Source organism: Rhipicephalus sanguineus, chromosome 2 (genome assembly GCF_013339695.2).
Source record: "Rhipicephalus sanguineus isolate Rsan-2018 chromosome 2, BIME_Rsan_1.4, whole genome shotgun sequence".
NCBI classification, from domain to species: Eukaryota; Metazoa; Arthropoda; class Arachnida; order Ixodida; family Ixodidae; genus Rhipicephalus; species Rhipicephalus sanguineus.
In genome coordinates this window covers 22,120,124-22,133,006 of record NC_051177.1, presented here as the reverse complement: position 1 = coordinate 22,133,006, position 12,883 = coordinate 22,120,124, and the positions used below count along the sequence as shown (strand labels likewise).

Below are 12,883 nucleotides of genomic sequence, written 5' to 3'. Positions count from 1 at the left end.
GACATGCATAACATAATTCGCATGTTAGGACCTGTCATTTATGTTCCGTCTACAGTCACATCGCACAATACCAATATTGGTGTATATCAAACGAGCGAAATGGCCGCGAGTCCATCATGAGCGTGGCATGTAAATCATGCCATACATGACATGCATATCAAGGTTTTCATGTTACCACCTGTCATTTATGTTCGTCATACATTCGCGTCACGCAATGCCAATTTTGGTGTATATCAAGCTAGCGAAACGGCCGCGATCGGACAATGAGCTTGGCATGTAAATCATGCCGTAAATGATATGCATATCATAATTTTCACGTTACCACCTGTCATATATATGTTTGTCATACAGTCACGTTGCGCAATACTAATTTTGGTGTATATCAAGCGAGCGAAACGGCCGCGAGCGCATCATGAGCGTGGCATGTAAATCATGTCGCACATGACTTGCCTGTCACGATTTTCATGTTACCACCTCTCATTTACGTTCTTCATACAGGCGCGTCGCGCAATACCAATTTTGGTGTATATCAAGCCAGTGAATCGTCCGCGAACGCACCATGAGCGTGGCATGTAAACCATGACATGCATGTCATGGTTCTCATGTTACCACCTGTTATTCATGTTCTTGATACAGTCACACCGCGCCATACCAATTTTGGTGCATATCAACCTAGCGAAACGGCCGCGAGCGCACCATGAGCGTGCGATGTAAATAATGTCGTACATGACACGCATGTCACGGTTTTCATTTTACCACCTCTAATTTACGTTCGTCATACAGTTGCGTCGTGCAATACCAATTTTGGTGTATATCAAGCCCACAAAACGGCCGTGAATGCACCATGAGCGTGGCATGTAAATCATGACATACATGAAAACCATGACATGCATGTCATGGTTTTCATGTTACCACCTGTTATTCATGTTCTTCATATAGTCACATCGCTCAATACCAATTTTGGTGTATATCAAGCTAGCAAAACGGCCGCGATCGGACAATGAGCGTGGCATGTAAATCATGACATACATGACATGCATGTCACGGTTTTCATGTTACCACCTGTTATTCATGTTCTTCATACAGTGACATTGCACAATACCAATTTTGGTATATATCAACCTAGCGAAACGGCCGCGAGTGCGTCATGAGCGTGGCATGTAAATCAAGACGTGCATGACACGCGTGTCACGATTTTCATGTTACCACGTGTCAGTTATGTTCGTCATGTCGAAATTTCTCGTCATACCAGTTTTCGTATATATCCATGCATTTAAACGGCCGCGAGCGTCCCGAGACCATGTCATGTAAATCATGCCGCACATGACATGCGTGTCATGATTTGCACGTTAGGACCTGTCATGATGTTCGCCATGCATTCTTGTCACGTCATACCAGTTTTGGTATATATGAAATTAACGGAATGACCGCAAGAGCCCCAAGGCCGTTGAATGTAAATCATGCTGTTCATGACATGCATGTCATGATTTTCATGGTATGACTGACATTTATGTTCGTGATACGGTCATGTTATTCCATACCAATTTTGGTACACATCCGATTAACGAAACGGCCAGGAGAGCACAAAGTCGTAGGCGGATAGATAGATAGATAGATAGATAGATAGATAGATAGATAGATAGATAGATAGATAGATAGATAGATAGATAGATAGATAGATAGATAGATAGATAGATAGATAGATAGATAGATAGATAGATACGCTCAAACTCGCGGAAGTTCGCTAAGAAATGCTTCGCATTTAAAAAAAACCAAAAAATTTCTCTGACGCAACTGAAAGCTACCTCAAGTGCGTAAAATACAATTTCAAATTATACATGTTTGTTTCAAAGCAAAACATCGCTGTTGGGTGGCGCTAGCGGTCATTCTTTCACGATTTTCAACATCAAATTAAAAATATAATTCCTTTTTTATGGGGCAAAAGCATGCTCGTTACCGCCGATGTGACGAACGATCTTCTCATTTTCACCACAATCAGAAAAATTTTTCCGGGCGGTAGACAGTCCCTTCAAGGCGAAAGCCTTAAGTGCCTCATAAGACGCTGGCGCAGTTTGCGGTGCAATCGCTCACGTGACCCTGCGCACAATGAGAAAATTAATCCATGCGGAATCTCCTTGAAGAGTTGTCATAAAGAGGCCCCGCAACACTTTTTAACATGGTCAGGAAATGCTGCCGATCGGTAGTCGAGGTCATTCGATGATTACTTAGAAATTTGTTGCACGGCCCTTTAAAAGTACTGGCGGAAACAAGGAGGGAATAAACGCGTTTCATTTAACCCTAACTTGTTCGTATTTCAATACTACGTGACTGTAGAGTTATCGACGCCTGTAAAGATTACTGTTCCGTCAATCGTAGCCCTGCTTTTTCGCACCAAATTCTGGCGTCTCTTGCTTATATCAAGCGTTGACCAGTTAGTACTGTTTCGATGCCAACGCCATTTAATGACGTAGGTTGTTACAAGATTGTGTTTACTACTGCTTGGCCTGGGGATATAGGCGTGCGCACGTGGGCAAGGGGGGGGGGGGGGCGCAAAATCTGCCCCGTACATTGGCCCTTCTAGTCACCTATGAGGGGGGGGGGGGCGCAAAATCTACCCCATACATTGAGTTAGTAGGGTGGGGGGGGGGGCGCTGCGATGAACCTTTGCCTAGAGTTCCTGTATATGCTACCTTTAGGTAGCAGAGTTGCGCATCTGTTTTCCAAGCCGCTAGCAACCATGCATTGCGGAGAAACTGACGCTCGGGCCAATTTTTGTATTTCTCGACACCGCCGCTGCAGCTCACTCAATTAACACTAGTCATCGACAGCCTATGTTTATCGCTGGCCTTCGACACGCCAGACATGTTTATCGGCGACGCGGTAGGCATGTCGCCTGCAAAAATGGAGTGCGACTTCACCGCATAGCTGTGGTTGCTAGCCGGACCTATGCGCTACTCTGCTACCTAAAGGTAGCATATACAGTGACTCTACCTTTGCCCCCCCCCCCCTTATGGGGTACCCTGCGCACGCCTATGCCTGGGGACGTCGGTGCAAGCGGACCGATTGCGCGCTGATCACGAAGGATCTGTTACAGAGGCGTGTACCCCGTACGAAAGACAGGTTAAGCTATATCAGGGGTCTCAGACACGTGGCCCGCAGGCCGCACCTTGCGCTAGCAGATCGGCCCGCACATGACTGTCTTCGTTCCTTTATTTCTTCATAATTATGTTCATGAGCTACGCATACGTGAGTGGTCTGAAGCATTGTTTTTCTGTCTGCGACAGCCCATGTGATCAACATGTTTTGAACACAATTGTGGAATAAAAAATCTGCATGTCAGGTTCGGCGTCAAGATCAGTATCGATATCTGTCCCGATTCCTTACGTCAAATACCCTCCAGAAATGACCAATATATATGAGATATGGGAAAGGCCTTCTTTCTAATGGCAAAGTTAGATAAGATTTTGTTCAACGACCCCCGCCCTCCCTCTTATCTTCGCTGTCCCGGCCCTTGCGGGAACATAATTTCGTGACTGCGGCCTGCTAGCTGAAGTGAGCTTAAGACTCCTGCCCTGTATGCCCTCCAGCGCGGTTGGGGAGGTGATAACACATTATGTCCTTGCACATGCTAGGACAAAACGACAAGAGCAGGTTGTGTGTTCTTGTCGCATCTGTAGCGTCACGAATAAATTGTATTTCATAAAGTGCATACAATTCGTCTTCTGTACCGGCATAAAACAATTAGACAAATGGCACTGCCACGAGGGTGCCATGATTATGCCTCTTCAAACTCGGCGTGCTTTGCATTGTAGCTTACTGCGCGATGCACATGCGGCACAACGTCAGGCAATTCGAAAACAGTGTCTGGAATCAGCACTGCATTGTCGCGGCGCCGCACGAAGGCATCGTCATCAAACCAGACTTCTGGCTGCGCAGGTTGTGTCGTAGCCTGCAGGGACGACGGCGCAGTGTTCGCTGGCGAGACAGGCGATACCCAAACCCTGGGCTGCACGGCTACTGCCCGCGAAGTCGACGCTTCCGTCGTAGTGGCTGCAGTCGGTTCCTCCTCGTGTTGGCGCACGTGTCTGCACGGATCTTGGCTCATCGAGACGCCCACCTGTCCGTGTCGACTGATTCTCACGGCTGCTCTAGTGGACGACGTGTAAGACGGCCACTCTTTCCCGCTGAGGATCCTCGGAACGCGCCTGCGAGCGCGAGCTGAAAGTCAGTGATGAAACAAATATAAAGATCCAAAACATGCAACTACGCGGTTGTTTTTGCATTTCGCCCATCAAAGTGTGGTCGGCGTGGCAAGGAATAGAACAGGGAGAGTCTATTTGCACCTCAACAGCTTGGGGTCACGTGACCCAAGTTGCAACGTCACATATGACGTCATTGGTTAAAGCGATCTGCTTCTACTGTGTCTCATTGTGACTACGTCTTGTCAAGCGACTCCGAGGTCACGAGATATAAAAAAAAAGAAAGGCGCGCGTTTTGTTATCATGGTTCGCGTGCACGAATTCAAATTATCTTACATTCTTGTGGTCGTCATCCACGCTGCGTAGTTCGTTGGCGGCTTGATTATAGTAGATATTGATAGAATCGTCATCGCTAAGCGATGAAGCAATCGTACGATCGCATCTCCTGGGCTTTAAGTGGCGAACACAACTAGCGTGGGTACGTGGACAGATCAAGAACTACCTTGCACGTGACGTCACCGTTGCTGCGGTCCTACTGTGGCGGCCATATTGGTGAACAGCCGCACAGACAAGCCGTACGTACCAGCTATACGACTACAGTGTTCATTGCGACGGAGTTGACGTTTTCGCGAGCCGTTTCTTGTGCATCATGCCGCCGGTTGGCACAAGGCAGCCGTTAAATGCGGCGGACTATTCAGAACCGATAGGGCGTGTTCTCGCTATGAGGAAAAGGTGCGGTTGTGCGACGGAGTGGATCCCTACACTCGGAACCGACACGACATTGAACATCTCCGCCTTCCCAGAGGTGTCGCACGTACGGAGACATCGTGAACTATAGTACGCGTGTGTGAACGTACTACGGGTTTAAGCGCGAGACAGACGGTACGATTTTCCATGCGATGTTCCGGCCGACGCAGCGGTGGGGGAGAGGGAATGCGACGTCCACCGCCGTGTCGGACGTCGCATCGCATGGAAAATCGTACCTGTGCTCAGTGCCGTTCGGCCTCCCCTTGCAGCTTTCCATGACGCCGTTTTTCCGCGCGCTCATGTCGCGGAGCGCCTGCATGCTTGCAACTAGCCGAGCCGTACAGACGGCGGCGCCCGGTCTGGGTTCGTCTCGTCGAACAATGCGACCCGCTTTCCTACGAACACATTCACGTTAATCGGTGTGTTCATATCTCTTTTTCGCTATACATGCTACAAAGTGTGCTACACACACACGAACGTTGGGGTTTTCTTCGTCGGAATTTGCACGCCTTCTGCGCGCCAGCCAGGTCTTCTGACGGTTCGCGCTGAGCATCTGCGTACGTCGCACTGGCCTGAGAACCGTCACTAGTATGAGCTTCCTTCGAATACCAAAGGTATTCGAAGGAAGCTCATATTAGTGGGCTGCTTCTTCCTTCCGCAGCTGTCGCTATGATTATAGCAGCCTACAACTGCGCATATAACCATAGTGGAGGGAGTAACTCGCAGGTGCGACCAGGCAGCGCTGAACAAGGTCTAACCGCGTTCACCGATATGGCCGACTCGCTCCGAGCAATGAAGTGACGTAGGTGCAAGCCATAATATATATATATATATATATATATATATATATATATATATATATATATATATATATATTCAGCGAACTCCTTCACGTTGTTCGTCTTTTGACGCTACTCCGAGTAGGTCACTCCACTTGCACCAGATAAGTGAAGAGGGGAGGGCGACCAAAGCAGTCGTCCCACTTGCCCCGTGTTTGCAAATGAGCCGAGCGTCCTGACGAAGCTGTCCCGAATGGCGATGTCTTCGTCGGTGGTGCGCACGTTTCCGATATCGGTGAGCAGGAGTCGCACAGTGGTGTAGTGGCCGGCCTCGTCGCCCCGCAGGTACGGCTCTTCGAACGAAGGCTTCGCATCAAACACGAACCAGTGCACGGTCAGGCCGCTGCTCGCCATTCGCTCGGCGAAGCGGCGCACGGGACAGCGGTACCGGACGTCGGCGTACGCCTCGCTCCACACAACCGTCAAGTTGGTTGTTCTCAGATCTCGCTGCATACGAGGGCGGCGTCGGCCCAGTCAATCAGCGTGTAACAACTTCGCATCTGTTGTTAGGCGTGTGTGAATGATCGAAAATTCGCACCGATTAACACAATTCATATGAATATGTGCGAATCAAATATTTACTGTGTCAATTATCCTGTTCGTGAACTTGAAATTAGGTGTGACTGAATATCATGGCCGAAGACGATGATTGTTTATCAAAAATACGCCCAAAGGGGGCAACTATATAATACGACCTAGCTGTGAGTGTGACCTTAACAAGTCAACCAGAGACCTTGGCGAATTTTAGCATTTTTAGAATGTGTGTTACTGCCACTCTTTATTTTCATGTTGTCTTTGTTGACTGATACCCGCCCATCTGTGGCGACGAAGAAAGAACACTTTCTCGCTGTTTCGCGCTATGAACATTTATTCCCCTTTCTCCTGCTCCCCCTCCTCCTTCCCTATTAAAACGTTCCGTATGCCCATTCCAATAATTCCGTATGTTTCCGTAAGAATCTTATAGAAACATATGGAAAATAGACGAAAAACATATGGATTCCGTATGGAACATATGGAATTCTTGGAATGGCATACGGAACGTTTCAATTGGGTTTCCTAACTTTTCTCACTTCCTTTCATATATCTGCGATATTCGACGTCCATAGTTTCACAATACTGTGGTACAAGCCGATAGCGAATGTGCACGCTAGAGGAGAGAGCTTGACAAGCCAAACGCCTCTGTTGCAGAAGCGGTAGCCGCGGTTTTTCTGTGCGTACGGTGACTCACAGGCTGTTCACGGGTAGGATTGGGCCCACAAAGTTGCTGGACTATTTATGAGATCTATTGGTTCTCGGTGTCCTTCAGTGGCACCTGCCAAATGTTTGATGGCCGGCAACACCGAGTCGGCTGCTTCGGATCCACGTAATCGTCGTTTCGCGCTGCCTTCATTTTGTTCCCGTCATACACTGCCATTCGATTTAAAATTGAGTGGTTGTACTTCGACAGCGAAGTGTTAGCGACGACTGTGGTTCCAATATACTTTCTTAATCTCTTGGGCCATTCAGTAGGCTCAATAAAAGCGTCTTCATTCGCTTCACATGGCCTGGGCAGAGTTGGTCTTTAAATTTATTACTGGGCTTCGATAATGCCATGTGACGCATCCTTTTAGTTTTTCTTTTTTTTCCCTTCCTGTGCGCTATTGTCGGCAATGAGCCAGTGACTGCACTATATGCCCGTTGCGGTGGCTGGACAAACGTGTTGTAGCTGAGCGCGAAGTGGCGAGTTCGATCGCGGTTCACGGCGGTTATATTTCAATGGGTATAGAACTAAAAGAAACTCTTTGAAACGTAGGATCGCTTTTAGTTTTTTATGAAGCTCGACGGCTACGGCGGTGCTCGGGCATAATACGAAGAAACGGGCGCCTATTTTTTGCCGTTCGAACTACAGTCGATGCCGAATTTGTCACGCAATTTACCTTTAACAAAAGCAGGATTCTGAGACCAACCTGGTAATTGTCTAGAAAAACGGAGGCATTGCCTACGCCCTGGGACGCGAGCCAGCGATGCATCCACTCCTGAGACACGCCGTCCTGCTTCGCCATCCGGCCCACGAAGTGGTAGCCTTCATCGGGAGTGGTACCCAAGAGAAGCGACCCGCGCGGTCTGGAGATATTCGGCTCGTTCGCAGCGGGAGTGTCGTCAATGCTTGTGGAAGGATCCATGAGGCGTCCGTTCAGCCCGCTCAGCCGCGGCACAAGCACCGAGGACGGAAACCTTCTGAGGCACGGGAGAATCTCCTCGACGGAGGTGACTTCGTCGTAGCTCTCGCATTGGACACGGCGGGCGAGAATACGCATGTTCTTCGTAATCACATCGGCGTCTTTCATGTACCTGCGTAAGCGGTGTAGGAGCGTTGTATCCTCTTTGAGATGGCCACCATAGGCGTGCGCATGCAGGGTTCTCCATTAGGGGAGGGGGGCAAGTTTCACCGCATCGTCCTCCCCCCGTTGGGACGATACCATCGATGCAAAAACGAAAATGAAGTGATGAAGTGCTTTTCACAACAGCCTGCCATTGGTCCCTGGCTTTCCGGGGGTAAATTTGGGAAGTAAGCAGTTCTTTGAATGCAGCATCAGGGATCCTCGGTCGCCATTCTTGTCAAAAACCGTGCTTTGCCATAACCCTGCACATTAAATATGGCGTGAACAGTCCGACTGAGTAAAGATATGAGGCAGAATTGGCGTCCCCTTAAAATGATTAAGGAGGTGCCCCCCACCCCCGTGCGCACGCCTATGACAGTGACAGTCTTCGGAAGACAAGCAGCAGACGAGAGTTCCATGGACTTTCATTCATGAGTTTAGTGCTTAGAGCGCGGTACTTGTCTCGTAAGCGTCATATATCTCCGGAATGATTGCGGCGTTCAATGGCACGATTATTCAAGAGCTGTCGCTAAACACGTGAAATTTCCACGCTCGAATGCATCACAAGGCTGCATAATCACGGTAAAAAAAATTTGTGTGCCATGGCTTCTTCAATGTAACTAGGATTCTGAAGCGAAGGTGCTCGGTTTCGATGGCTGTAAACAAATCGCTTTCTGCTCAAGGCTGCAACCATTGCTTTCTAAGGCTCACGTTTCTGGTTTATGCAGTCTGCGAAGATTTCCTTTAAGGAAGCCTCACCGGGCGTAGGGGCTCCCGCTAATCATGACGAAGCGTTGCACGTCAGCGACTTCGGGCTGCGCGCCGAGCATCCAGTGACCGACGGACGCAGCTCCTGCGCCGTGTCCAGCTAGAACCAAGCGGGACGCGTTGCCGCCGAAGAAGCCCACGTTCTGTCTCAGCCAGCGCACAGCGGTGAGCTGGTCGCCCAAACCCAGCGACAGGAACTCAGACTCGTTCCACGTGGCATGGCCTAGCAGACCGAGCCTGTAATTGGGTATGGCAACCACGGCGTCCGCCTTGGACGACAGCACGGCGCCGTCGTAAACCCTGTGCACGTACCGGGGAAGCGTCATAAGAGGCGTGTAGTTTGCTTGTTTAAGAAAATATATTGTAAAAGCGTTTACAGGGACGCTCCAAGCTAGAGTTTGCCGTCGGCATCGAAGTCCTCGTTGGCGTGGTCGTCCATATCTACAAAGTTTAAATGCAATGAGATATTGTGGTGCGCCATGAAATCAAGGGAAAGTGTCGCATGCGCCGGAGACGGTGAGCACGTTAGGGCATGCAGGGAATGAGGGGAGGCGAGCGCGGCAGAGGGCGGGTTCGCAGTTGAAGGGTGCGTCTCCTCTAGTCGCAGCTGGACCTGCAGTGGTCAGGAAGTTGCTCCGCGCAACAAATGTAAAAGGCGGCGCGCGCACCCTATCTTGAAAGCAACCAGCGGCGGTTTGAAAGCTCGAGGGCTTCAAGACGGCTGGTTTCGTCGTGTGCGCTGTCTGCGCCGACACCTTCGAATCTCGGCGCGCCAAATGTTGCGGCTCGCATCATGTCAAGGAAGCGAGAAGCAACGAGAGGCGCTTGCTCACTTCTGTTTGCATAGTTTCGTCACGTCAGCGTTGTAAAAGCCAGCGTTCGCACTAATCGAATACAATGTGTTCCTTTCTGCAGACGCTATGCTCGTTAATTTAATTAGTACAGCATTATACATAATTTATATGATATTACATACATGACAGATTCACGTACGAATCTTTGTATAGCTCTGTAATTCATTGATATCGCTATTAGTGATCCGCCTATAAACAGTGGTCTTTGTTCATTCGAAACCAATACGAGAAAACAAAATGAGCCGTATCTTCTCGAGAAATGGTGAAGCATGTATATATATATATATATATATATATATATATACATACAGTAAAACCTCGGTGATACGAATCTCGCAAGATCACCAAAAATATTCGTATAATCCGAAATTCGTATCACCAGAAAATATCAAAACTTAGCATGCGACAAAAGAAAGCTGTCCTACGTTTTCATTTATTCATTTTGAGGGCCGCAGCAAAGACACAAATAGCTCTGAATCATTGCCAATGAAGTTTTTAGACGTCAGCAATCATACATGCACTCGTAAATATACGACCTGTGCGCGCATCTGTAATTATCGAACCAAGTTTTTTGAGACCCGTGACAGCTGGAGTGCTGCGGCGAAAGTGACATAAGTAGCGCTTTGACGCCATAGATGGAGGCCAGAAATTTTCACAACCGCGGTGCTACGTTATTATTTTCTTATCGCGATGGCGTTGGGGATGTTTTTCGAGAGATTTACGGCCGTGCCCGCACAAGTGCGTCCCCAACAGTCGTGCATGTTGACGTTGTGAGGCCTAGCTCCTTCGCCAAGACCGTCCTTGTCTTTCGGTCCTCGTCCACCTTTCATAGGGTGTCTGATTCAAGAGGACATCGCTTGCATGGAGGACATGGCTTGCATTCTAAACGCGAAGGCACACGGAAGGGCATTAGGGCCCCCAAGATTGGCGCACACGATCTCGGAGGCTACGACGCGTCACTGAAGGTTTATTCTGATCACTGTGTAAGATTAGTATTTTTCTTACACCGTGATTCTGACCAATTGGCGGTGCGGCACGTACACCCGCGCTTGCGTTTCTGCGCCTGCACGTGCTTGGCGCGTCTTCCGCGACAGCACCTCTTCGTACCTTCGCGGTAGCGTACGTTCGTATCAAAAGTCGTGGGTGAAAATCTGTTCGAGACAACCGTACTCCATTACATTGCACGCCAGTGGGCATTGGCCAGGACCAAAGAAAAATTCGTGTCACACCGAAATTCGTATGAGCCGTGATCGTATCACCGAGGTTTCACTGTATATCTTGTGGAATGGAACGTGTCTATTACTGACTGCATGCTGTTTCCCAATTCATTCGCGTCTAATTTATGTTAACCATGAAAGCATGAAAGCGTAGTTTGTGTTCATGGACAAATGTCTCATGATGGTGAAGCGCTAAAAGAAACGGGGACTTACGAAGAACACAAGAAGCGCTGCGTCCTGTGTTCTTCGTAAGTCCCCGTTTCTTTTAGCGCTTCACCATCATGAATCTATACCAACACGCCCAACTGGCAGTTATTCTAAGACAAATGTCTGAGGATCTGTTTTGTACGTGCGCTTTTGTTTTCGTTTTTTATCCGATATCTGGATACTGTTGCCATCAAGCAGAGTTGCTAAGCGAAGCTACGGGCTCACTAGGTTGGCAAACGGCAGCTTTCATCTATCACTATATACTGAGTCTGTTCTTTGTAATTCGTGAAAAAGAAAGGATTCATTGACTGCGAAATACGCTGATAGCCGCAGGGCCACAGTTCCTGTGAGGGTTTTACAGTGAACTCTCACTTAAGTGAACTTCAAGGGACCAAGGAAACAGGTCACTTAACTGAAAGTTCACTAAACTGAATATTCTCTATATAGTATAGAACAGCATTGGGCACAGCAGATATCTAGCCAAATGTGTGAAAACCAATTTATTTTAAAAAGATTTCTGTAATTTTCATTTGGTCTGGCGATCTTAAAGATCAAGAAGTAATAAAGCTGTCCAGAGAGTATACGTTTCTGTGCACTGCCTCTAGCACAGCTTGTTGCTGTGACACGAAGTCTCGCAACTTTCTAATGTGTCCTAATACGTCCAGACGCTGAAGGATTTTCAGCTTGTCTGATAGAGACAGCCGCTTCCGTTTCGTCGAACTCCTACGAAAGTGGGCGCACGCCCACGAACTGCGCTGTTGTTACCCAAAACGAAGATGGCCAAACAATACCGATGAGACAAAAAAAAAAAAGAAAAAGAAAAAAGAAACTGACGCGTACATGGCTCGATTTCGTCTCCCGCACGACAGCTTCGCCTCGGCGGCGCTGCATACACAAGCGATGATGCACTGCCGCCGATGGATGGGCGATTTGGGGGCGACGCATAGGCTACGCCGGTGCTGCAGAGCGCAAACCTTCGTTGACTTGATTTCAAAAATGAGCCCGGGTCCGCGGATCACGTTCGGTCAACTGAAATATTCACTATTCAGAAATTCGTTTAACTAAAAGATTTTCGCATAAAATGCATAGGATAACCACCGCGGATTTACTAAAAGTTCGTTATTCTGAAATATTCGTTAAACCGACGTTCGTACAAATGAGAGTTCACTGTATTGGTTTTATCATTGCTTTAGCGAACTGCATTTCCTGCATCACCCCATGTGAAACCCAGTTTATAGAACAGTTGCAATTGTCACAGGATTGCCGGAAAAGATCAATGTACGCACCATTACATATGTGATGTGTTACTTCACCGCGGTCGTGTGCGTGCGCTACGGTACCGGTAGCAACGTTATTTTCACAAAGCAATGTAATCATTATTTCTCAGCTTGCAGAAATACGGCAATACGGTAAAGATAACATGTTGTCGTTGCGCAACAACATGTTATCGTCGTTGAAACGTGAAGTTTCAAGTCTACCTTTCGTGCAGATGCAACGAAATAGCTGATGGCTATAGCAACTGCAGTACCATGTATGTAACAGTGTGACGTGTTCATCGCACAGATAGCTGAAAAAAAAAAAGGTAAGGGTACGGAGTTGTTCACTAGAGACGTAGCCAGAAATTTTTATTATTATTATTTTTTGGTGGGGGGAGGGGGTTAGCCATATTTTATGTATGTTCTTGCGTACCTT

General features: G+C 48.1%; 1 protein-coding gene across 1 annotated transcript; it reads right to left on the bottom strand.

Annotated features, from left to right (window-relative positions):
- Positions 1–3,775: 3,775 nt before the first annotated feature.
- LOC119381086 (acetylcholinesterase) lies at positions 3,776–9,440 on the bottom strand. Its single transcript, XM_037649072.2, has 4 exons — positions 8,905–9,440; positions 7,732–8,116; positions 5,934–6,232; positions 3,776–4,205 (listed from the first exon to the last, which is right to left on the bottom strand). The coding sequence occupies exons 1-4, from the start codon at positions 9,237–9,239 to the stop codon at positions 3,776–3,778; spliced, it is 1,449 nt and encodes a 482-aa protein (XP_037505000.2). The 5' UTR covers positions 9,240–9,440.
- Positions 9,441–12,883: the final 3,443 nt, after the last annotated feature.

Bases quoted from the DNA above. Each gene is read 5' to 3' on its own strand.
- LOC119381086 (XM_037649072.2), bottom strand. From the start codon at position 9,239: ATGACGCTTCCCCGGTACGTGCACAGGGTTTACGACGGCGCCGTGCTG. The intron at 6,233-7,731 runs GTTGGTCTCAGA...CCTCGTATGCAG, and splicing joins TTTTTCTAGACAATTACCAG to CGAGATCTGAGAACAACCAA. The intron at 4,206-5,933 runs GCAAGTGGGACG...TCGCGCTCGCAG, and splicing joins GGCTCATTTGCAAACACGGG to GCGCGTTCCGAGGATCCTCA.